Below are 26241 nucleotides of genomic sequence, written 5' to 3' on the forward strand. Positions count from 1 at the left end.
AAGAAGCCCAGGACCAAAGCACGCAGGAATCAGCGTCTATTACTCCACGTGTCCTGTAACACAAACACGACACATCGCTCTGAAGAAACAATGCTCTAGGGAATCATGGCGGAGGCTGCAGAACATGCTTGACTTTTGGCAAGGATGAGGGAAGCCAAAGAGCCCCACCAGGAAGAGATTACCGCTGAGGGCCTGTACGGAGTCGGAGTCCGGTCAGAAATAAGTCTTTACCAGTGGCAAATAAATGATCAGACTTGGAGTCTCCACCCCGAAAAAAGAAGAAAAGAAAGTGGATTTAAAGTCCAAACCTTGTCAGTCCAGGTTAGTTATACTCTGCACAGGGACACTCTGTCTCACTGAACCAAGGCAGAAAAAACAAAAACCAAAACAAAAACCAAAAACTACAAGCCACACAAACTCACAACACTGAAGAATAAAGCGCCACAGTTCTTGTCATCTTTGAATAAGGATGCTTTTTAGCAGATGGTTTAAGCATGGGGGGAAATGACAAGAAATAACAAAAATGAGTGAGGAGAAAAGGAAAGAAAGAAAATAGCATTTGGGAATGTTCGTAATTCTTCAATTGTCGAAGTTCCATGAGGTAAAGTTGGGAAACCCTAAGCATGACTAAGTCAGTTTTCCCTGGTATGCTAATAAAAAGAATGACCCTGAATTCAGCCCTTACAGAATGCCTGCTCCTGGGGCTCTTCACACATGAGAACATTGAGGTTTTTCAACGTAAACTGGAGGCCAGCAAGATGGCTGAGGGGGTGAAGCCAGACATGAGTCCCGTCCCCTGAAGGCACATGTGAAACAGTGTTTATGACTATAGCCCCAGCGCTCCAACCACGAGACGGAGGTGCAGACAGCACACTCAGATTGCTAGCTGCCCACACACAACACCCTGTCTGAAAAGAGAGACGGCCACAGAACAAGGTCTGAGGGGAGGGGGCTGGAGAGACGGCCGGCTCCGGTGGCTAAGGGCTCTCTCTTCCTGCTCTTGCAGAGGGCCTGGGTTCAATTCCCAGCACCTACACCAGGTGGCTCACAACTTCTTGTAACTCCAGCTCTAGCACCTCTAGAGTCCTCAGACACCTGCACTCACACACGTATACGAGCCACAAATACTCTCATATGCGCACAAGCTCCTACACACATATAATTTAAAACAAAGATAAACTTAAAAAAACAAAACAGAAATGTCCTCTGACCTCCACACTTGTTCATTTGCTCTCTCCACACCCTCTAAATACAAATAGATTTTTTTCTAAGTTGGGCTGTTTGCCCAGGGGTAACATACCTGGTAATTATCAACTTTATATTAGTAGGCCTCTGAATTCTCACACACTTACATACTGCGTTGCATGGTTCATGTGCCACTCAGCTACAATTCTATCTTCAAAGAACACACTTTACTGTGAAAGTCAATCACAGCCATCACTAGATCTTTTTTTTTTTTTTTAAGATTTATTTATTATGTATACAGAAGAGGGACCAGATCTCATTACAGATGGTTGTGAGCCACCATGTGGGTGCTGGGAATTGAACTCAGGACCTCTGGAAGAACAGCCAGTGCTCTTAACCACTGAGCCATCTCTCCAGCCCCGCCATCACTAGATCTTACCAAGTCAACTAGCTAACTGCCAAGTACATCTGTTAAACAACAGGCAGACAGACAAGGATGCGCTGCTGCTGAAGAACCGAGGAAGCCTGCATCTTCGGAGGAAAGCAGTGCTCACAGCACGCATCTCGGAGTTCAAGGTCGCTCCTTAGACGCTTGAATTCAGAGAATCTCGATCTCAATGTTGGTCATGCTTCTCATACAGCAGACACAAGAGTCCCTAACACAGCAACCCAGTTTTCCTATCACCAGTGCTGCATATAAGAGGCATTTTAGGGGCTGGAGAGGTGGCTCACTGGTTAGGAGCACTGGCTGCCACTGCAGAGGATCCAGGTTCGATCCCAGCACCTACTTGGCAACTCAAGACAGTCTATATCTCCAGTCTGGAGGACCTGGCACCCTCTTCTGGTTTCTGTGGGCACCAGGCACACATGCTGTATACATCCATACAAGGAGGCAAAACATTAATATACATAAAATAAAAAGTATTAAAAAAGATTTTAAAGCCTATGAACTATTTTGCCCCAATTCAAATAAGGGAATTTTTTTCCTTCTTCCTGGAAAAGTAAGACGGTAAAAAAACTATGGGTCGCCACAGCTTTCATTTTGGTGGGGGTGTAGAGACCTACAGAGGTTTCCTAGTGAGAACTTACTCAGGGTCCAAGGATCTGAGCTTGCTTTACCCAGCAGGGCTGCATAAGGGGATGATTGGACCACTGGCATGGTTACCAGGTGTTTGGAAGGGGCTACACTTGGCTGTGTGGTGTGCTTTGATCTAGCAAGGGGGAGGTCTTTTGCCTCACCCCTTGGCATTGTTACAAAAAGTCCTTTTGAAGAAGCAGAAGGGGCTGTTGTGTTTTGATCCAGAACCTTCCGAAGCTATCCTGTGTTTCTTTTTCCTCTATCCTGTGTTTCTTTTTCCTCTTCGCTATCTTTCTATCTACAAGTTTCTATCCCTCTCTCCTCCTCATAGGAACCCTTTTAAAAGGTGGGAGCTAGCCTCTCACAGGAGGGAAGGTCACAGGGTCTCTCTATGTAGCCCTGTCCTGGCTGTTCTGGATCTCGCTTTGTAGCCCAGGCTGGCCTTCAGCTCACAGGGCTCTGCCTGCCTCTGCCTCCCGAGTGCTGGGACTAAAGGTGTGCACCACCACCGCCGCCAAGGTCTCCGTTTGCTGCTGTCTTTGTTGTTTTGTTTTCAGTGAAGAACACAAGTGTTTTCAAAGCAAGAAATAATACCAAGAGAACAAGAAAGGCTAACAACATGAGGAGTCATACAATACAACTAACTTACTTATTTACTATTTAGACTATGTACCACACACCAAACAAAACAATGTAAATGAGATGGATAGTATTTAGTAAGTGTCTTACCTGTGTGAAACTATCTTCTCAGTGAACTATACAAACAATGAAAATAGAACTTGTTCCTTTAATCTTTAAAATTCTTATGACTTGTTGTGGGGGGGGCGGGGGTGTGTGCTACAGTGCACATGTGAGGGTCAGAACACAAGAGTCTCTTCTCTCCTCCTACCACGTGGGGTGTAGGGATTGAACTCAGGTCACCAGTCTTGGTGGCAGGTGCCTTTATCCGCTTTTTAATACTCTCCCCTAAAGGCTCCAATAGCCAACTTAATGACTCACACACTGTGTAAGTGAGTCCACAAGCAAATCCCACCAGTACCACCATTGTCAATACAGCCAAAGGCTTTGGAACTAAATATGTGTGACAAGTATGGTATCATAACGTTCAGCCAAGTAGGATGGTACATGCCTAAAATCCCAGAATAGAAGAACAGAGGCCGGGGGAAATGAGTTCTAGACCAGCCCCAATTACTTATTGAGACTGGTCTCAAAAAGCCAGGTACTGGGATGTCTGTCAACAGCAGAGTGCATGCACAGCTCGAGGCCCTGGGTGCATCCCCAGTGCTATGGTAAATTAAAGCTACATGACAGGTAACCGAGAGAAGTTAATAGTAATTTTAGTTCGTGTTCACAAAACACAGCAAATGCCTCCATGTGCACGTATATGGGGGGGGGGGGGTGATGACACCTCATCTGAGAGATAGGGGGACATTCTGCACAAAGCTAATATGTTCACAGAGCTGATTTAATAAAAGAGTTAACACAGTTCGATTTTCTTCACTACATAAGGTCACTGCATGAATCTACAGGACATGTGAAAGGCAACATGGGAAGAAGCATCTAACTAAAATCCAGATTAGGGAGCCACACTCCTTGGGCTGGCTCACCAGTTCCCACCCACTGACTGCAAAGCCTCGATCCAGGTACTGTTACTTCCGCCCCGTCTGTAAAAGTGAGAATTACCGCAGCGTTTACATAATAGGATTGTTATGAACATAAATGAGCCCTATCTGTAAAGCCCTTAGACAAAGATATATGCAGTTTTCAGCTAAATAAAATGTTACACAAGTGTCCATCATCTTTGTGAACACAAAATTCTTAGAGCTAGAGAGATGGTTCAGCAGTTAAGAAGAGCTCATACTGCTCTTGCAGAGGATCAGAGTTCAATTTCTAGCCCCCTTGGATGGCTCACAACCACCTCTGGCCTCTTTGGACACCCACTCATGTTCACATACCCCCCCACAGACACACAATTTAAAATAATAAAAAACAAATCTTTTCAGAAAAAAACCCGTCTTTTTCTTTTTTGAAAGAAGGTCTCACTCACCCCGGCTGGCTTAGAATTCACTATATAGACTAGGCTGGCCTTGGACTCACAGAGCTCTGCCTGCCTCTGCCTCCACAGTGCTAGAATAAAAGAAATATGCCACTGTGCCCAGAGAAAATAAAACTCTTTATAATGGTGCCTCATTTAAACTGAGCTGGAGAACATTCAAAAAACAAAATAACATGTCTCTGAGGTGGATGTGAGATTTCAAAACTTTTAAATACAGATACCATAGTGATGAACTGTAAACATGTTTACAGTCTGTAAAGATTAGCACTAACATGCCTAAAGGTGCTGTTACATTCCTGTGTAGCAGCAGGTTCCAGATCAAGCCTGGCCACTGTATAACCTTGGGAAACACGGCGTCTCTATCTCCTTCTCTGTGTGTGTGTGTGTGTGTGTGTGTGTGTGTGTGTGTGTGTGTGTGGTGTGTGTGTGGTATGTGGTGTGTGTGTGGTATGTGGTGTGTGTGTGGTGTGTGTGTGTGTGTGTGTGTGTGTGTGTGGTATGTGGTGTGTGTGTGTGTGTGTGTGTGTGTGTGTGTGTGTGGTATGTGGTGTGTGTGTGTGTGTGTGTGTGTGGTATGTGGTGTGTGTGTGGTATGTGGTGTGTATGTGTGTGTGTGTGGTGTGTGTGTGTGGTATGTGGTGTGTGTGTGTGTGTGTGTGTGTGTGTGTGTGGTATGTGGTGTGTGTGTGGTATGTGGTGTGTATGTGTGTGTGTGTGGTGTGTGTGTGTGGTATGTGGTGTGTGTGTGGTATGTGGTGTGTGTGTGTGTGTGTGTGTGGTATGTGGTGTGTGTGTGGTATGTGTGTGTGTGTGTGTGTGTGGTATGTGGTGTGTGTGTGGTATGTGTGTGTGGTGTGTGGTGTGTGTGTGTGGTATGTGGTGTGTGTGTGGTATGTGGTGTGTATGTGGTGTGTGTGTGTGTGTGTGTGTGTGTGTGGTGTGTGGTGTGTGTGTAGTATGTGGTGTGTATGTGTGTGTGTGTGTGTGTGTGGTGTGTGGTGTGTGTGTGGTGTGTGTGTGTGGTATGTGTGTGTGTGTGTGTGTGTGTGGTGTGTGTGTGTGGTATGTGGTGTGTGTGGTATGTGGTGTGTGTGTGGTATGTGTGTGTGTGTGTGTGTGTGGTGTGTGGTGTGTGTGTGTGGTATGTGGTGTGTGTGTGGTATGTGGTGTGTATGTGGTGTGTGTGTGTGTGTGTGTGGTGTGTGGTGTGTGTGGTATGTGGTGTGTGTGTGTGTGTGTGTGTGTGTGTGTGTGTGGTGTGTGGTGTGTGTGTGTGTGTGTGTGTGTGGTGTGTGGTGTGTGTGTGGTGCGTGCGTGCATGACCATCCCTGGACCATCATTTCTCTTTCCTCAACTTCCTTCTTTTGTTTTTAATTTGGGGGCAGGCAGAGTCTTAGGCTGGCCTCGAACTTGCCATGCAGCTGAGCATAACCTTGAACTCCTGATATTCCGCCTCCACTTTCTAAGTGCTATGACGACAGGTGTGTGCTGCCCATGCCTGACCACAGAATGTCACTTGAAACTAAAAGGAGCTGTGGACTGGCGCAGTGAAGTGTGCTTTAGCAGCACAAGGCCCTGTGCTCAACCCCTTACCCTACAGAAAACAAACCAAAACACACTCAACGCTAAAGGACCGTGATGATTTCTGACCTCTAAGGCTGAATTCTGACAACTGTAGAAAGGCAGCAGCCTGATTTTCCTAAGCACATAGGAAATAGAAGGAGAGAAAGACACAGATGTTTGTGCAGAATTTTAAACCACAAGCTTTCTGAGTAGGGCAGAAGACCAGCCCTCCCCTTTCTTCTCACTGCAGGGCGAGGACAGGAATGGAAAACCAAGCCATTAGACTCACCTCACAATTCCACTTGTGAGAAGAAGCAAGGATGGGATTTGGGCCCCTGGCTGAACTAGCACCATACCGGCCACACTGCCAAGGATCCCTACAGGTCTCAGGCACAGGCTTCGTGTATGAAGGTGCAGAATGCCATTCTCTGCTGGTCTCGGGACCTCTTAATTGAGCATTGCCATTAAAGGCAGGGCTGCACCGAGTCACAAAAGCCGCAAAGCGCATGTCCACTTTGTGAAATGCCCAGAGCAGATCCACTGGGACAGAAGGTCAGCTCAGGGCTCCCAGGAGTTGAGGGAGGAGACAGGGGAGTGACTGTTAATGATTTGCTTTTAGGGGTGACAAAAATGTTTCGAATTAGACAGTAGAGATGTCTGCCAGGTCTGTGGACATGCTGGCCACTGAAGTGTGCACTGGCCTACGGGGGAGATGTGGGTCTGTCCTTATAAGAGGTTCCTTTTTTGTCTGAAGTAATAGGGGGAAGGGGTGAAGGCCGATCTGTCAACAGTTCTTGGTAACAAAAAGGGCTGGAACTGGCTTTCAGATACCTACACAGGGCAGCCGAAGTATACAGGAGCACAGACGTTAGGGAGCTCCAAGAACTGTACACAGAAAACACAATGACCACTGGGAAGGGGGCCTGGGAGAAGGCACCGGCTCCCCCACTCATCACTGTTTCCACGCTCCAGCAGTCAGGGAGTCCTGACCTGGGGCCAGATGCACCTGAGCCTCACCCATGAATTTCTCAAGGGGGTGAGTAATGGAAAAAGGCAGGAGGCCAAATAAGCTTTTCCAAATTTCATTTGCACACCCTGCAATCTCTAGGCCCAACAGTGACCTTTTGATGCCACTGGTCTGCCCCTTCCTGTAACGGCACAGACGGCAGGAACAAAGCCGAAAGGCAAGGAAAGAAGGAAATAAATTCCGGCAGACCTTCGGCCGGATCACCAATCCAGAGGTCTCAGCAGCCATTTACATTCTACCTGGGAAGTCCTATCATGTGACCCTTATTTCAACCCTCTCAGGCACAATCAGAAAAATACAGCCACCTGGGGTGAAAGGCTACTTCATTCCCGGTCAGCTTTGCCCTCTGCAGACCAGCCACCCTTGGGAACCTCCCTCAGCCTTCTTCCCTCTCAGGCTGCTGCTGCCTCAGGCCGTGGCCCACTCGGCTTCTTCTGCCAGGCTGGCTCCAGCTGGTTCCTAAACAGCACCGCAGATAAACATCCAGAGAGCCTTTCCTGTTCCTCTTGACCACCCAGCTGCCTGACTCTTTCTTTTGGGAGGGACTTCACCATTCTGTCACTACTTGACCTTCTTCCTGCCTGCTCACCAGCAGACCTGCTGCAAGAGGGACGGGGTGTCTCTCTCATTGCCACATCTAAAGGGCTATACCAGCAGCGGGTACCATACGGCTGACGTTGCCATCTGCTAAGCAGATGAACCTCCGTTTTGAAGAACAACTATCCTGGGGAATGAAGAGAACAGTAAGGTTTGGAAACGGGGAGACTGAGTGAAGACAGTGGCTAGGGTCGGAATTTCAGTAACCCCCAAATCGGTTTGATGGAACCCAATACCCCAACGTGACAGTTCTAAGGATGGGACCTTCAGGAGGCGATTAGGTTGAAAGTGCTCTGCCTGATGTGAGTGGCTTGAGAGTACCTGGTCGCCTCTTCTACCACGTGACCACACCACAGGTTGGTGCTATTTCCGAAGCAGACAACAGTTATCAGATCACCAAATCAGCTGGCTGCTTGGTCCTGGAATTCTTAGCCTTCAGAAGTCAGAACAAAAATGTCCTCATTCATAAATCACCTGCTCTTATATGAGCCCAATCAGACAGAGACATACATGCAGAAACCAAGGTGGTGGTGTGTGTGTATGAATATGGGTGTGGTGTATGCACATGCGTGTGTGGGTTTGTGTCTGTGTGTGCCCATGCAGAGGCCAGAGAAGGATGTGTGTTCTCCTCTACATCTCCATATTGCTTCCTTGAGACAAAGCCTGTAAGTGAATCAGAAGCTTGCTGTTTCAGCTAGACGGACTGGCCAATGAGCTCCTGGGATGTGCCTACCCCAACCCAGCAATGCTGGGGATACAAGCACATGCACACATGCCCAGCTTTGAGTGTGGGCACTGTGTACTCATGTTTGCCCAGCAAGCACTCTGACCCCCTGAGACATCTCCCCAACCCCAGCAAACAATGGTCTAACCACTACTCAAACCCACCATTGTTAAGGATCTTTTCTTCTGAAAAACTGGACAATCACAATAATCATGGCTAAACAATGAACAGATTTAATTAAATTAATGTTGGCTGCCTGAATGTTTACTGACTGGGGTCTGTCTGCTTTTTACTGTGTACAAATCCTATTTTTTCTTGAACCTCCTCCACAGAGCAGGGCACTGAGGACGTCTCTAGACTACTCTCGGGAACAGAGGGCTAGCTTCCCTCCCTCCCTCTTGTCCAGTCTTCACACTTAAAGGGCACTTGTGTGGCGGTTACTACCTGCCATGCTATACCAGAGGCTCTCAAAACTCTCTGCACGTTATAATCCTTTAAAAAGTATGAAAGATTCATAGGCCTTTCAAAACCCCCAAGCCCAGGCCATATCCCAGACTGATCAGATCAGAACCTATGGGGGAAAGACCCAGACAGCCATCAGTATTTTTAGGCCTCTCCAATGACTCCAGTGGTTACCCAAGTCACAGAATCCTATGCTGACTTTAAAGACAAGAGTTGGACCTGCAGAAAGGCCAGCCTCATACACACAAACACCAGTGGGAGTGATAGAACCACTGAATATTACTTTCTGAAGTTTTGCTTAAATCATTAAATGTCCTTTATAACATGTGTTTTTCTAACTCTTACTAAAATGTACTACAAAGTCACTTTGCCTCAGAATATAACAACTGAAAAGAAAATAAAGCCTATGCACTATTGACCACATTCTAAAACCTGGAAAATCCACCCCCTTCTGCTACTTAGAAATGACCAGTTACAACTTCCAGTAACAAACAGAAACACCGAACATGTGGTTAAAAAAAAAAAGTCAATAATCTGTAGTCGACCATGTCGACAATGAATGAATAAACAAAGAAATAATAAGGCTAAAAATGGCAACTTAAAAATCACTTTGACAACCAGGAGTACACAAAGAAACACTGTCTCAGAAAAAAAAAAAAAATCCCTTTGAAAATGACTGAAAATAGCCCAGCCTGCCATTACTTCTAGACAAGGAAACACAACCTAGTTCTGGCCTCACTTTTGGTCACATGCACTTACACATGTACATGGACCTACATGCTCCATCCAGAACAGACCTTTCTTTTCTTTTTTTTTTCTTTCTTTCTTTCTTTCTTTCTTTTTTTTTCTTTTTTGAGACAGTCTCACTATGTAGCTTGGAACTCACTATGTAAACCAGGCTGGCCTAAGATCCTCCTGCTTCTGCCTCACAAGTGCTGGGACTAAGGGTACGCACCACCATGCCTAGCTTAGAAACAGACTTTTTTAATCTTTTAAAATTTTATTTTGTATGTTTAAATATTTTGCCCGCATGCATGGTCGTATGTGTACCATGGCCATGCCTGGTGTCTGTGGAGGACAGAGGAGAGCAATGAGCCCCCTGGAACTGGAGTTACAGGCAGTTCTGAGCTATATCAGGGTGCTGGGAACCAAACCTAGGTCCTCTGCAAGAGCAGCAAGTTCTCTTTATTGCTGAGAAGCCTCTCCAGCCCCAAGAAACAGTCTTAACTCAGCTCACATAAATAAGCTCAAAACCACCATGCCAACAAAGAAGTTACATTTATCACACAATTATGTATCGAGTAGCACTAACGTCGGAAAACAGAGGTTATGATGTCATCAAGGTTTTAAAACCTCCATATTCTTGGGGAAAGGCAGACTCAGTAGGGAGAAGACTTGCTGTCAAACCTGTAACCCCAGTTCAACCTCCAGTACCCACAGTGGAAGGAGAGAAACAATCCTAAGCCGCACACTGAAAATGCTTCACAAAGTTCCCTTTTTAAAAGAATTGCAGGTGAAATGCCCAGAGTCAGGGAAAGAGTGCACTACCAGGTAACTTTGTTACCGCACAGGGAGCTATTTCCAACAAGGTTGCTATCAGCATTTAACATCAACTATCACTAGAAGGCCTTCTCTCTACCTTTACCGCAGTGAAAGCCAAACCAATCCTCAAGGTCTGCCTTAGTCATCCTCGGTACTGTCACAGAAGCCAGGCGATGCATTAGCAGGTAATGCCCGGGGAGCATCCCTTCTCAGTTTGACGTCTGAGGGTGTCCAACTCCATAAGCAAGCACGTCACATCAGCAGCTGGCCTTTATCCAGAACAACTAACTTCTAAAAGCAAATTTGCAGAGCTAACTGTGGTAGCATTGCCTATAATCTTAGCACTGGAGAGACAGAGGCAGGGGGATCAGAAGTTTGAGGCTATCCTCGGCTACATGGCAAGTCTGAGGCCAGCCTGAGCTATTTGAGACTGTCTCAAAAATGAAACAAAACAAAACAACAATAAAAACATTTTTTCCCGCCCAGCATATGCTAAGTTCCAATCTAGCCAATAATAGTCACATGGTATAATAACATTATCTGTGTCTTGGCCTCCAACTGAATTGTTTTCACCTTTATTTTTATCAGCATGGTTGAAAAGTTTCAGAAATCAAATGGATGAAACCCACCAACTTTGTTATAGTATAAAATAAAATTCATTTGTGGAGAGAAGAGCAATTCTGATTGCTCAGAAAAATGATAAATTATACAATATCTTCAAAAACAAACAGTAAAGCCGGGCGGCAGTGGCGCACACCTTTAATCCCAGCACTCGGGAGGCAGAGGCAGGGGGATCTCTGTGAGTTCCAGGCCAGCCTGGTCTACAAAGCAAGTTCCAGAAAAGGCACAAAGCTACACACAGAAACCCTGTCTTGAAAAACCAAAAACAAAACAAACAAACCAAAAAAAAAAACCCCAAAAAACAAAAACAAACAAAAACCACAAAAAACCCACATTAAGTTATAAAATAAATAATACTCATCAGATCCTAATCTTGTGATTCATTTTCTAATTACATGAATAATTTAACCATGGAGCTATGTCATGAATGTATTTTATAAGGCTTGTTATGGTGTTTCCCAATTTGCTTTTGATATTTGGCATTGGGGCTGGAGAGATGGCTCAGCAGTTAAGAACACTGGCTGCTCTTCCACGGGTCCCAGGGTTGATTCCCAGAACCCACAGGCTGACTCACAACTGTACAAAACTCCAGTTCCAGGGAATCCACCACCCTTTTCTGGCCTCCTCCAATGCCAGACACACATACGGTGCCCAGACATAGGTATAGCACCCATACACAAAAAATTAAATTTTAATTTTATTTATTTATTTATATTTTTTTGGAGCTAGGGACCGAAGCCAGGGCCTTGTGCTTGGTAGGCAAGCGCTCTACCACTGAGCTATATCCTCAACCCCAAATTAAATTTTAAAAATAAAAAAAAAAAAAAAATAGCCTTAAATTTCTGTCATTCTGACCTTTATTCATCTGTGGTGGGAAGCAGCAGGCCAATGGCATGGAGGCATGGAGGAAGCCTGGAGGGGGTCACTTCTCCCTCCTACCATGTGGGTGGCCAAGGACTGGACTCAAGTCTTGGTGGCAAACAGCAAACCACTGAGCCATCTCAGTGGTCCAATAATTAGCCTTTTTTAAAAATCAAAAAGCTAAGCCAGGCTGGTGACTCACATCTGTAATCCCAGCGCCAGAAAAGCTAAGGTTAGATGAGGTTAGCCTTGGCTACAAGGAAAAAAAAAAAAAAATGAGTTCTAGGCCAGTCAGGGCTACAGTGTGAGAGCCTGGATCAAATAAATGGAGCCCAAAGTCTTCACCTGCCCTGAATAGAACTCTGAATCAAGAAAGTTCTAACTTTCTCGACTGGGTTTTACTTCGTACAAAAACATATGGTAGAAATCCCCGGAAGTCATCAATGGGGTGCAGTTCACTCCCAATGGCTGTTTTAGTCCGTCTGCCTGAAAGTGGAGGACTGGGCTCCACCACATTCTGTGCGGCCTGGGTAAGGTCAACTCCTTGTCAGTATAATCTGATAAAAAATAAAACACCTTTTGGCCGGCCGACAGGAGATCGGAGAACAAGTTAAGGCTCCCAAATGTGTAACCTTAAGCAGTCAGTACGGTAACTTTAAGGAGCTCTGACTTCTGTCTCAAGAACCTGGGCTAAACAGCCCACATGTGAGCCTTCAGGGGTGAAGGGAGAAGAATTGCGGCGGGGCGAGCCACTTACGAGATGTAGGCTGGGTATCCGAAACCTATCAGGTTGCAGAGGAGAGAGGCTCCATAACCGAACACCAGATACAAGGCCACCAGTCCGATGACACCTGGGGAGAGAAGCGGGTTGGGTGACCGGGCAGACGTTCTAAAGAGACAGTCCCCGCCCACACCCACACTTTGGAGGTTAGGCCTTTCCTAGGCGTTTTCCTCCTGCCTCGATTACCGGAGAGAAACCGACCACAAACGAGGTCCGGCTTGCCCATCGACCGGGCGCCGTTTGGGTTGGGGACCCTGCGGAGTCCGCTGCCTCTCCTCCCTGGGCAGGGCCCTCCTGGGCTGGGCACACTGAGCAGTCCCCTGCCTCAGCTCTTTGAACCGGGCCCGCCTAGGCTAAGCATACCGTACAATCCCCTGCCTCAACTCTTTGGACAGGATCCGCAGGGCCGAGCGTAGCGAGCAATCCCCAGCCTCAACACCCCGCGGGGACGGGGAGAAGGCCCGCCTGGACTGGGCAGTCCCCTGCCTCCCCTTCTTCCCAGCTGGCCCGCGCGGTGCACCGGCCGGGAAGCCCCGCTCGGCCAGCCCCGGCTCACACGCGCGCGCCCCGGCGAGCGCGCATTGTCCACGCGAGGCCGGGCTGCCGCCGAGGGCTCCGGGAGGTGCAGGGGCGGCCTCCACCCCGCGGGACCCCGCGGGACCCCGCGTCCAAAGCTGCGGCTCCCCGGACGCTCGCGATCGGCAGAGGCGACACGTCAGCGCCCTGGCGTCCCCGCAGCCCGCGCGCGGCTCCCAGGCCCGGCTCCACGCGCCGGGGGCCTCCCGCCCGCCCTCCGTCCGCAGCCCCGCGCCGCTCTCGGGGCGTGGGAGCGCCCCCCGCCGCCCACCGAGCGCGATGAAGCTCCGGTTCACTCCGGTCTTGGCCTCGAGCTTGGCCAGGAGGTCGGTCACGCAGTTCTTCTCGTGCAGGAACCGGTCGAACCTCTCCCTCATGGCTGCGGACATGGCTGGGCCGTTCGCGCCGCCCGGGATGCTCGGCAGACGGCTGGACGCGGAACCCAGCTGACCGGGGCGGGGCGGGCCGGGGCGGGCCTGGGGCGGGCGGCACCGCGGCGCGGGCACGAGGTTGCCGGGAGCGCGCCCCGCGCTCGCCCCCGCCCTGCTGGCGCGGTTCCCGCCCCGCCCCCGCCCTGCTCTCTCCGCAGCAGCCACGCCCGGGCTGAGCCAACGCCCTGGCAGCGAGGTGCCCCCCCCTTCACCCCTGTAAACAGCAGGAGGTTCCTGGTGCCCGCCAGACTTTTTAAAATCCACACGGTGCAAAAAGACCGAAAAGGAGAGGGTGACCTTGATGTCTGCAACGGAGCGAGGCTGGTTTGATGAATGCACTCCTGAGCTAAACCTACGAAGGCATTTTTAACCTAAAAATGGAAATGTGTGACGGTCCTGAAAGAAGTCGGGGGACAGGCCTGCTCCCCTCCTGTGCCAGGACTCAGCACAGCTTTTGAAAACTCCCCTGGAGGAAGCTCACATGCCCTCCTTTGGGGCACGCTGTTTTCAAGCTCTGCAGTTAAACGTCCTGGTGTTGCCTGGAGGTCTAAGGGAAGGGAAATGTTTCCTGGCTCCACAGTGGAGGTGGCAATCTTCCGTTCCCTAAAAGCACAGTTGTCCTGAAGAAGAGATGGGCCCGGAGTGTAAGCCTTAAGACCACTCTCTAGTGACCTCCAGCTTGGGGTGGCGCCCCAAACTCTTCCCCCACTTAAACCTAGGCTCCAGTGGTCTTTCGCCCATATCCCTTCAGAACATTCCTGAAATCGCCCTTTCTCCCACTCCCGCCGAGCTTTCCTCATTGCATAAGACTCAAAGGCCTTTAGTGGCGACGTCGAATCCCATTTCTCAGTAGAGAATGAGAGGTCCCGTGCAAACTGGCCCCAAACATTCTTTGTCCTACACCTCCACTACCAGACTGATTTAGTTCCCATATTGTCTCCGGTGAGGCAGATAATCTTGCTTGCTCCATTTTCCTTATCTGCAAATTCCTTCTCCAATTTTTCCAGGAGGGTCTTATATCAACTCTCTCAGGTGCCCCCAACAATATCCACTTAATCATTGACGAAATAGCATTATTATAATAGCGCCCACACCCAGCTCTCCATTAGCCTGTAATTAATTCTCAAGGTTGCAGTCAGAGGAACAAAATGTGGGTCAAAGCTAGGCACGGTTTTGTATAACTGTAATCCCAGCTCTTGGAAGATGAGGCAGGAGGATCGGTAGTTCAAAGATAGCCTCAGCTATATAGGGAGTTTGAGGCCAGCCTGAGCTACTTGCGACCCTTTTGAAAAGCAAACAGGTAGAAGTAGAGAATGGCGCAGGGGTCAGGAGCACCTACTGCTCTTAGAGGGTGAAGTTCAGTTCCAGCACCCAGCTTATATCTCTTGTTCCAGGGGATCCAGGCCTTCTTCTGGAGTCTGTGGACACCTACACTCACACGCACACACAAACGCAAACAATTAAGAACTCTAAAAACAAAGAAAAAGAAATCTCATTGTTTCCAGAATAAAAATCTGAAAGCATTAACAATAAAAGTGAGTCATATTGTGATGTGTCTGTCCTTAACCCTTGGGTGACTTTTTGTTTTCCAAAGAATGGCCTCATACTAGGCAGATGGCCCAACCAAAACAGTACTTGCTAGGCAAGCGTAAGGTAAAAAAAAAAAAAGCCATGTGTGACAGGATCTATACCTCCTCACTGCTGAGGGAGCTTGCTGGAGCTTGTTGGCCGGCCAGCCTACTGAACTGGTGAGCACCAGGTTCAGTGAGAGAGTCTACCTCAAAAACAAGGCAGCAAAGAGCTGAGGAAGACACAGACTATCAAGAGTAGATGCTGACCCCTGTCCTCCAGACACCTCCTACACACATGCCCGCTGTGTGTCATGCAGTGGTTGGAACGAGGAATGTTGCCCTCAGGCTTGTGAACGGGACTCTGGGTCCCCGTTTGGGTGCTAAAATTGAATGAGAGAAATATTACCTAAGCTTTGCCTTTAGGTGATTGTAGTCAGACTGGAGAAGCATGAGACCCTTACTTAGCTCATGCAGTCATCACAAACTTTTCATAGATGAGAAAACCTCCTATTTACCCAGCATGCTTTGTTCTGGTGCCAGAGTGTTAGGCCTGGGACCCAGCGACCACATTGCTGTCTAGAAAGGCCGGGAGAAGGTGGAGAAGGCTCGGCCCAGGCAGGAGCAGGTTGAGTCTGGTGTCAACTTGACATGGGCATGTTCTGTGTCGGTAGGAGGTGGAGGGTAATTTGCCGGATAATCTTTACTAAGTACCCATTCATTTGTAGTTCCTTTATTGTCACCTGACAGCCATGAGACAACCAGCTTCTGCAGAAGACCCTCAGCAAAGTCCGCAACATCTGAGATGCACCATGCTGGACCGGCTGGAGGCAAATGGAGAGGCTGCATGCAGTGTAAGAACCAGTATTACCCAGTGTGTCACAGGCACACACAAAAAGGCACAGAAGGGAGAGGACTTGGGAAGAAGAAGGGGTTTGGGAGGAGAGGGCAAGAGCTAAGAGAGGGTAATGGGGGAGACTTGGTCAAAGAATATTTTCTATATGTATGAAATTGTAGGAGAATAAATAAAATTTTAAAGTATTTTTTAAAGAAATAAGACACAGCTGGACATGGTAGCAAACCCGGCATTTGGAAGGTAGAGGCAGGAGGATCGGAAACTTAAAGTCATCCTCCTTGGCTACATGAGTGTGAGGCTAGCCTGGGCTACCTGAGGCTATCTCAAGAAGACAAGACAGGGCTAGCAAGATGGCTCAGGTGGTAAAGACCTTGCCACTAGGCCTGATGACCAGAATTGGATGCCTGGAGCCCTCCCATGAGAGAACCAAATCCATAAAGTTACCCTCTGACCTCCACACATGTATACGGCCCCTATGTCCCCTCAATCATACACATACCACTAATAATAAGTAAAATTTTTCTTTAAAAAATTAAAAGTAGAGGTCTCCTCTCTTCTCTCTCTCCTCTCTCTCCTTCTCTCTCTCTTGTCTCCTCACTCATGTGTGTGCTTCACACAGGCCTGTCACGTCTTTTCTATCCGATATTAATAAACAGCTCTTAAATAAATAAATAAATAAATAAATAAATAAATAAATAAATAAAAATAAAAGTAGGCGGTGGTGGCGCATGCCTGTAATCCCAGCACTTGAAAGGCAGAGGCAGGTGGATCTCTGTGAGTTCGAGGCCAGCCTGGGCTACCAAGTGAGTTCCAGGAAAGGCGCAAAGCTACACAGAGAAACCCTGTCTCGAAAAACAAACAAAAAATTAAAAGTAAAAATTACCATGCTTGCTTCATTGAATACATTGGAATAAAGTCATTTTCCTCATTTATCTTATTTTACACATTTTCTATTGAAAATACAGGCAAAGATTTGTATTATATTTTTCCACTTATCAAATAGAAAGTTAAGTTTTAGAAAGTCGAGAACAGACCAACACAGGAATATCCTCTAGTTCAGCTAAAGTACTTTTCTTCCAAATGTACTGCCATATGTCGTGGCTATGGCTTACAAATCCGCAGGTTTTGTCCACTGGGCATGAAAGTGTCCTTTAGCTCATCCTTTCCTGTCTTGGTTGCGCCTGCACAGGGACATCCAACAAAAACAAAAACAAGCCATTGGCAGATTTTTGCTCCAGGATCGTGACTGGTTGTTCTAGTTTGGACAAACCCTGCGCCTCGATTTCCTCCTTGACTGCAACGGTTAGCCTGGATCTGCAATTTTGACTGCCTCCCTCCCTGCCCCCAGGATGTGCAGCATAGGTCACTGTGCCCACAGGTACAGTGCCTGTGCCGAGGCCGGAGGAGAGCCTCGAGGGTTTTCCTCTCTCACTGTCTTAGTCACACTAACCTGGAACGAGGCTGGTGGCCGCAGACCTGGGGAACTTTCCTGTCTCTGTCTCCCACAGCACTAGGTTACAAGCACTAGTGGGGCCACGCCCAGCTTTTTATTTATTTATTTTTTAATGTTGGTACCAAGAATTTGAATGGAAGGTCTCATGATTGCACAGCAAGTGTTCTTACCCACTCCACCCTCTCTCAGTCACTCGGATCTTTTCATTGAGGAGGAGAACCGGAAGTTAATTTTGCGCACCTCTCTTCATGCCTGGGCATCGAAGACACTTGGTTAAGATGAACAAAGACACTCATGGTCAGTTTTCATTCTCTATTGCTGCTGTAGCACACCATCATAAATGTGGTGGCTTAATACATATTTATATTCTATTTTTATTATTTTATCTTAGAGACTGTGTCAGAAGTCTGACCCGAGTCTTACTGGGTTAGAGTTAAGGTCTTGTTTTCAGGGCTTGGTTCCCTCCTGGAGAGTCAGGGAAAATCCATTTCTTGGCTCCTTTGAGTGGCTGACAGAATCCAGTTCCTGGGGTTCTAAGACTGAAATGTCCATTTCCTTCCTCTTTTTCAAGGCTAGCAGCAGCAGGATGACTTCCTCTCATACTTCAAGTCTCTCTTCCCCTTTCTTTCTCCTCTCTGTGGCTCATCTATTTTCTACTTATACTTTTAAAAAGATTTATTTTTATTTTGTGTGTATGAGTGTTTTGCCTGCATGTACGCATGTGTACCGCATGTGCCTGGTCCCTGCAGGAGACCGGAAGAGGGATGAGGGTGTCGGACCCCTTGGAACAGGAGTTAACAGATGGTTGTGAGCCACTATGTGGGTCCTGGGAACAGAACCGGATCCTCTGCAAGAACAGCAAGTGTTCTCAACTGCTGGGCCATCTCTCCAGCACCACCTTTCCTCTCTTTAGGTTGACTTTTCTCTGTGTTTTGTTGCACTAACAGAAAGCTAGCAGGTTATATAAGGAGAGATAGTCATAGGTTCTGACTATTTGGACATTGACCTTTGGGGAAGAGGTTCACTAGTCTGCCTACACAATGGCCTTATATGAGGCACCATAGGTAGCCTCCAACCCTCTAGAAAGAATGGACATGTTGGGAGCTGACAGCTGGTGGAGGCCTACAGTCATATCAAGAGCCAGCCCAGGGCATGCACAGGCTTATGATGTAGACCCTGGGACTGACAGCCTGGATTATTTAACACCTGGGTACTCTTGGGGAATGTTCATGACCTCCAAGAGTCCAGCTTCCCTCAGCATATAATGAGGATAATGTTAGCATCTACTTTATGGGGTATTGGAATAAATGAGGCACTCCATAAAAAAGCAATTTGAAATGACCTGGCTTTGAGATGTGCTGAAGAAGTGTGAGCCATATCCAAAAGACTCACACATAAATGCCATAGATAGTCGAAAGAGTTAATTTCTGAAGCACCAACACCTTGTCTAGTATTGGTTTTTTGTTTTGTTTTGTTTTCTTTTCTTTTCTTTTCTTTTGACATAGAGTCCCATGTACTCAAGGCTGGCCTTGAACTCACCATGTTGCCAAAGATGCTTGTGGATTTTGGATTCTCCTGCTTGTATCTTCCAAGTGCTGGGATACAGGCATGTCACATCACACTCAATTTATACCATGCTAGGAACCAAATCCAGGCTTCATATACACCAGCAACTGCGCTGCATTGCTAGCCCTTTATCTGTTTTATTTTTAACCCATGGATATGATGTCTGTGCATGCTAGTTTGATTTCTGTTCATTCATAAACACCATTGACCAAAAACAACCTGAGGAGGAAGCAGTCTATGGCATCTCACAGGTTACAGTCCATCATCCAGGAAAACCAAGGCAGGAAATCAAGTTGAAGATCAGCCATCACACTATGAAAATCAAAATGTTCTAGAAAGAAGTAAAATCAAACTGTTGGGCTCCCATTTAACTCCCTTGAACTAACCCGTGCCCAAGGGAAGTGAACCATCCAGGCTTGCCAGATGTGGGCAAAAAACTACCCTAACGGTATTCGTTGGTCAGAGTCAGGCTGTTCTCTGGCAGGCAGCAAACTGAGTGACGCGCCTCTTTATCAGTGAACTGTCTCCAGACTTCCTGCTTCTTTGCTCTCCGTCGTTCAGCCCTTTGGGGAGGTGTTTTGGCCCACAGTCCTTCAGCTCTTGGACATAAATCATCACAGGACCTTGCCACTTGACTCAAGGACGTACTTCTTTTGAATGCAGAAATAGCATTTACTCTATGATGAGATCTGCCATGCAGTTCCACAAGACTGAACGCACCACACAGCCTTTCCCTCCCCGCCACCCACATCCCCTCCCCCCACTCCCCCCACCCCCACCTCTCCAAAGTTGGTGCCAACAGATTTATAGCCAGCTAGAACTGGGGGGATTTAGAAAAAGTTTTGTTGGGACAGACTTTATTTTTCCCCCACATCTGTTTTTCCCTAGCAACTCTTTAATTTGTACAAAGCAAACAAATAAGCAAAAACAAACAAAAAACAAGTCCTAGGCAAACTTGTAATTCTAGCACTTGGGAAGCTGATGCAGGAAGATTGTCATGAATCTAAAGCCATATTGTTCTAGGCCAGCTTGGGCTACAGAGTGAGCGCATCCTTTAAAAACACCCTAAAAACCTGCTAAAAGTAAGGCTTCATTAGTCTAAAATCAAGTGTAAGTTAATTAGTCAAAAAATCATGATGTTATTAGATCATGGATCTGTGAGTCCAAGACACTACTCTATGTGGCCAGATCCTCCTCTCTCTCCCCTCCCCTCTCTCTCCTCCCACTCCCCCTTCCTCCCTCCCTCCCCTTTGCTCCCTCTCCCCTTCTTCCTGTATCAGAATTAATGCTGTCTTGTGGATTCACAGCCTCTTTTTGTCCGACCCAGTAACTTGACTCCTCCATGCTCCTCATCACGTCTGCTATCCTAGACTAAATCACATGGTGCCGAATTTCCTATGACCCCTTGACCCCTTGAAATGATATAAAAGTCAGATATTTTCCTTGTCCAGGGGATTTCTCTGAAGGCTCTCTCCAGGTCTCCCCACTCTCCTATTACCCTGTCCACGACAACTCTCTCTCTCTCTTACTCTTATTTAGCTATTATTTAAATCTCTTTTTAACATTTTATTTCCTATTTTTATGTGTATGAGTATTTTGCCTGCACATATGTGCAACACATGTGTGCAATGCACAGTGGGGGCCAGAAGAGGGCATCAGATTCTCCTGGGACTGGAGATACAGATAGTTGTGAGCTACCATGTGGGTGCTGGGAATTGAACCCTAGGCCTCTAGAAAAGCAGTAGGTGCTCCTAACTGCTGAGCCATCTCTCTGGCCCCAGCTATAACTCTTAATAAAGCTCCTTTTTCAGGTGTTAAAGGGAAGCATGCTGTCTCTGATACAATATACTCTTTTTTTTTTTTTTTTAATGCTTTCCCACCTCAAGGCCAATCATGGCTCTTGTGGTCACAAGACCCTCTCTCCTGAAGGGTAATTTTATGCCAGATCTTTTCCCAAACCAACCTACCTGCCCCTTCTCTCATTTTAACATATGTATGCTGTCTCTAAACCACAGCAGCTTTTGTATTCATTATAAAATCCTTTATAAAATATTATGAGGGCTGGAGAGACGGCTCAGAGGTCCTGAGTTCAGTTCCCAGCAACCACATGGTGGCTCACAACCATCTGTAATGAGATCTGGCGCCCTCTTCTGGCCTGCAGTCATACATGCTGTATACATAATAAATAATAAATCTTAAAAAAAAATAAATAAAATATTATGAAAAGTACAAGTGGACCTCTAACTTGATGATCATTCTTTTTTTTTTTTTTTTTTTAGGGTTCACTGACTTTATTGGTTCAACAATAAACCGCAAAGGAAAACATTAGCTATCACTCCCAGGGCTTCATCCACAGGCAGGCAAACAATCCTTCAAAAGCGATGATCATTCTCATAGGTGTCATTTATACTTAAAAACTTCTAATTGCATATGATAGTAAGTGAACTGATATGTAATACAATGTGCTCTATCAGACATGGGTATGACTCATGAAATAGAGCAGTGGGTATGAGGGAGTCCATACTGGGTTTTGTTTTGTTGTTATTGTTTGGTGATGGGGTTACCTACAATTCAGGTCTTTACATATAGGAAGACATTAAGATCTAAGTTATTTGATATCAGGTTCATGGCTTTCATTTTATATTAAGCAATGCCATGAGTCTTAGATGTAAATATCTTCAATAAGCCACAAAAGACTTACATTTGTTTGATTTTTGTTTGTTTGTTTGTTTGTTTGTTTGTTTTTGTTTTTGTTTTTCGAGACAGGGTTTCTCTGTAGCTTTGGAGCCTGTCCTGGACTAGCTCTGTAGACTAGGCTGGCCTGGAACTCACAGAGATCCACCTGCCTCTGCCTCCCAAGTGCTGGGATTACAGGCGTGTGCCACCACTGTCCGGCTGTTTGATTTTTTTTTTTTTTTTTTTTTTTTGAGAGAGGGTCTCACTGTGTAGCCCCAGCTGTCTTAGAACTCACTCTGTAGAACAAGCTGATCTTGAACTCACAGAGCACGCCTTTAATCCCAGCACTCGGAAGGCAGAGACAGACAGATCTCTATGAGTTCAAGGCCAGCCTGGTCTACAGAGTGTGTTCCAGGACAGGCTCCAAAGCTATAGAGAAACCCTGACTCGGAAAAACAAAACAAAACAAAAGAACTCACAGAGATGCCCTGAGTGCTCAAAAGACTTACGTTAAATGGAAGATAAGAAGTTATTTTGATTGAACAAAACAGAAACCAACATTGACTGAGTTTCAGGGTGACTTTTTTTGAGATAGGCTCTCATTCTCCAGCTTGACCTAGAACTCACCATGTAGCCCAGGCTGATCTTGATCCTACAACAGTCTTCCTGCCTTACCCTCCTAAGTGCTGGGATATGTGTGAGCCACCACATCTGGCTCAGAGGAATATTTTATTGAAAAAAATAATCTAGTTGCCTCAACTCAATTTTTCAAGTTGTTCTAAGCCAGAAGAAAAACTTTTTAAAATCACCTTGGACTAAAGACCAGCAGCAGTTTGTATAATGGGATCGCATCTGCCCTTGAAGAGGGGAGTGGAGTTAAGCAGCCATCTTGGGATCTTACTAATAAAAGCATAAATAATTATTTGGTGTAGACAGTCCAGGTTATGACCTCCAGAGGACAGCTGGACAAGAGTGGATGTTTTTTATTTATTTTTTATATATTTATTTATTTAGGTTTCTTGAGACAGGGGTTCTCTGTGTAGCCTTGGATGTCCTGGAACTCATTCTGGAGATCAGACTGGCCTCAAACTCAGAGATCCTCCTGCCTCTGCCTCCCAAGTGCTGGGATTAGAGGTGTGGGCCACTGCTGCCTGGCTAAAAGGTTGTGTGTGCCAGTTAACTTGGAGGATTTTTTGTTTTTGTTTTTGTTTTTGTTTTTGTTTGGGGGGGTGTTTGTCTATGTGTTTTGGGGTGTGGGTTTTTGCTTTTTTTTTTTTTGTCTTTTTTTTTTTTTCCTGGCAAGTGCTCTACCACTGAGCTAAATCCCCAACCCCATGGGTGGATTTTTTTTAGGACAACTTACTACGAAACCAAAAGATAGAATAGGGAAGGCCCGGCCTATCATGTGTAAAACTGATTCCAGAAAGCACTCCTCCACCCCTTTATTTAGAAATTATTATTTAGACCCAATCGTTTAGAAATATTTGTTAAAGGTTTCCCAGTGTTTTCAGAAAGCTAATGAGTTGCCCTTGACCTTGGCCAAGGCTGAGAAATGAGGTGACTGAAAGCAATGAGGACGGATTGCTACTCACTCACTCACTCAAGGCTGCTTACTAAGAACCTGCCATCTGCCAGGCCTCCTGCAGAGACCAGGGAGGTGAGACCCAAGCTCCCTGGCTCTCACAATAAATTGTAGCTGGAGAGTTTCTCCAGCTCCTGCCAAGCCCCGGCAGTCCCACAGACCACTTATAAAATGATCACTCAGATGCTTGTATTACTTATATACTGTATGGCGGTGACAGGCTTCTTGTTATCTAGTTCTTCTATCTTTTTTTCTTTCTTTCTTTTTCTTTTTCTTTTTTTTTTTTTTTTTGAGACAGGGTTTCTCTGTGTAACTTTGCGCCTTTCCTGGAACTCGCTTTGGAGACCAGGTTGGTCTCCAACTCACAGAGATCCGCCTGCCTCTGCCTCCCGAGTGCTGGGATTACAGGCGTGTGCCACCACCGCCCGGTTTAGTTCTTCTATCTTAAATTAACCCATTTCTATTAATCTATAAGTTGCCATGTGGCTCGTGGCTTACCAGTACCTTATATCTTGCTTGCCATGGCGGTGGCTGGCCATGACAGAATTCTCTTCTCTGCTTATCCCACCTATACTTCCTGCCTGGCTACTGTTCAATCAGTGTTTTATTTATTAACCAATCAGAGCAACACATTTGACATACAGAACATCCCACAGCAAATAATAACCACAACAGCATTTGATATCTATCATTGAAAGGTTCACAAAGACTTTAGTCACTTAATATTTAAAATTTCTCATCACTATGAAAAAAAAAACTATTAGCAATAAAAGCCCTCAATTTAACTGTTTCGTGGGAGGGGGTGAGTGTGCATGTGTGCAAATGTGTGCACGCAGAGGTCAGAGGTCAACCTTGAGTGGCATTCCTTAGAGCCTTATACCCTGTTTGTTTTGCTTTTTTGTAGGCAAGGTCCCTCATTGGTTTGGAGCTTGTGGTGGTTTGAATGACAATGGCCCCCATAGACTCCTGTATTTGAATGCTTAATCACCAGGGAGTAGCACTATCTGAAAGGATTGGAAGGATTAAGAGGTGTAGCCTTGGCTGGAGAGACGGCTCAGAGGTTAAGAGCACCGACTTCCAGAGGTCCTGAGTTCAATTCCCAGCAACCACATGGTGAGACTCACAACCATCTGTAATGAGATCTGGTGTCCTCTTCTGGCCTGCAGTCAAACACGAGAGGTGTGGCCTTAACCACCTTGTTGAAGGAGGTGTGTCACGGGGGTGGGCTTTGAAGTTTCAAAAGCCGGTACCTAGCCCCAGAGCCACTCTCTCCTTCCCTCCCTCCCTTCCTCTCCCCCTCTCCCTCCCCCTCCTCCCCCTCCCTCTCTCTGCTTGCAGACCAGAGTGTAGCTCTCAGCTACTGCTCCAGCGCCATGCATGCTACCGTGCTCCCCACCATGATGACAATGGACTAGGCCTCTGAAACTGTAAGCCAGCCCAGTGAAATCCTTTCTTTCACAGAGCGGCCTTGGTCATGGCGTCTCTTCACAGCAGTGGAACAGTGACTAAGGCAGAGGTTACTGACTTGGTTAGGCTGGCTAGCTAGTGAGCACCCCCCACTGTCTACACACACACACACACACACACACACACACACACACACACACACACACGCACACACACACACCATGTCCAGTTTTGACACATAGGTTCTGGTAATCAAACTCAGGTCCACAAGCACTCACCAGCACAGGCAGGCCCCACTTTGTGTCAGGTGCCATCACTTGTTCTCAGAGGCACTGGGCTCTGTCAGCAGCAAATGCTTTCCTCTTCTCTTCCCCAAGTCCCACAGGAATTGAGAAAGCAGAGACTTCTGCTTGAGTTATTGTTTTCCTGCATCTAATGAATTCATAAATACCAAGAGTGGAAAGCTACACCCACTGAGGTCGGGATGGGGGAGGGCACATTCCTCACTCCCCCAGGACTTCTGGGGACCTCACTTGTGAACTGGTCAGACCCCTGAGGACTAGGAGAAAGAGCTCATCAGGGACCTGACCCTGCACCTGACGACAATGAACTCTTTTATCTTACAGGGAGACACTTAAAACTATATAAATAAACACTCGATTGTTCTATTTTAGTGTCAAATGTGTTAGCAGCTGCTATGGCACAGTCCTAACATCTGCTAGCTGTAAGATTCTGGCACACACTCCCATGAGTAACTCTGAGGAAAGGAAGTCAGAGGAACAGCTTAGTGGCCACCTCAAAATAACTCGGGGTGTGTGGCTTTGGGCAGATCAGGCTGTAGGCAAAACCACAAAGTGAACGAATCTGTTTATCCACGAACTCATCTGTTTCACACACATCTGAGGAGGGGCTGGGATGTACCAAGTACGAAGATTACTACTTGAAAATTTTCCACTTCCCTTTCTTGACTTTTTGGATGTATACACACTCACACAGCCAATACACTAGTATCTCTTGCCCTTTGCTCTATTAAAAAAGAACATTGAGAGCTGTGGTAGTGATACACACCTTAATCCCAGCACTCAGGAGGCAGAGGTAGGTGAATGTTTGTGAGTTCAAGACAAGCCTGGAGTACAGAACAAGTTCCAGGGCAGCCAAAGCTACAGAGAAAAGCCCTGTCTCGAACTCCAGCCCCCAAGAATTGAGATTTTATTTTATGTGTATGGGTGTTTTGTCTGCATGTATGTCTGTGCACTACATGCATGCACTGCCTGTGGGAGCCAGAAGAGGGCATAGGATCCCCTGGAACTGGAATTACAGATGGTTGTGGGCTACCATGTGGTGTTGGGAATTGAACCTAGGTCCTCTGCATGAACAGCTGGTGCTCTTGACCACTGAGCCATGTCTCTAGCTCCAGCCCCTTTGCTCTGTTAATTTTGTTTATTTAGAACTCTTTAATTAGCTGTAAACTGGGAAGAAAATGCTGGTCGATTCATGTGAATGTATAGAAGACATACATTAAACACAGTTTTGTTTTGTTTTGACAGCATCCCACTATGAAGCCCTGGCAAATCTGGAGCTTGCTATGTTGACAGGCTGACCCAAGCTCATAGAGCTCCACCTACCTCT

The 26241-nt window shown here is 46.6% G+C and overlaps 1 protein-coding gene across 1 annotated transcript in view; it reads right to left on the reverse strand.

The window, feature by feature from the left end:
* Positions 1 to 13622, reverse strand: part of Reep5 (receptor accessory protein 5) — a 32167-nt gene extending 18545 nt beyond the window's left edge. The window contains exons 1-2 of the mRNA XM_036205007.1: positions 13345 to 13622; positions 12474 to 12567 (exon numbers count right to left, since the gene is read on the reverse strand). Coding sequence (XP_036060900.1) covers positions 12474 to 12567; positions 13345 to 13462 — 212 coding nt within the window. The 5' untranslated portion in view covers positions 13463 to 13622. The remainder of the gene's footprint in view (positions 1 to 12473; positions 12568 to 13344) is intronic.
* Positions 13623 to 26241: the final 12619 nt, after the last annotated feature.

This window comes from Onychomys torridus, chromosome 13 (assembly GCF_903995425.1).
Source record: "Onychomys torridus chromosome 13, mOncTor1.1, whole genome shotgun sequence".
Lineage (NCBI taxonomy): Eukaryota > Metazoa > Chordata > Mammalia > Rodentia > Cricetidae > Onychomys > Onychomys torridus.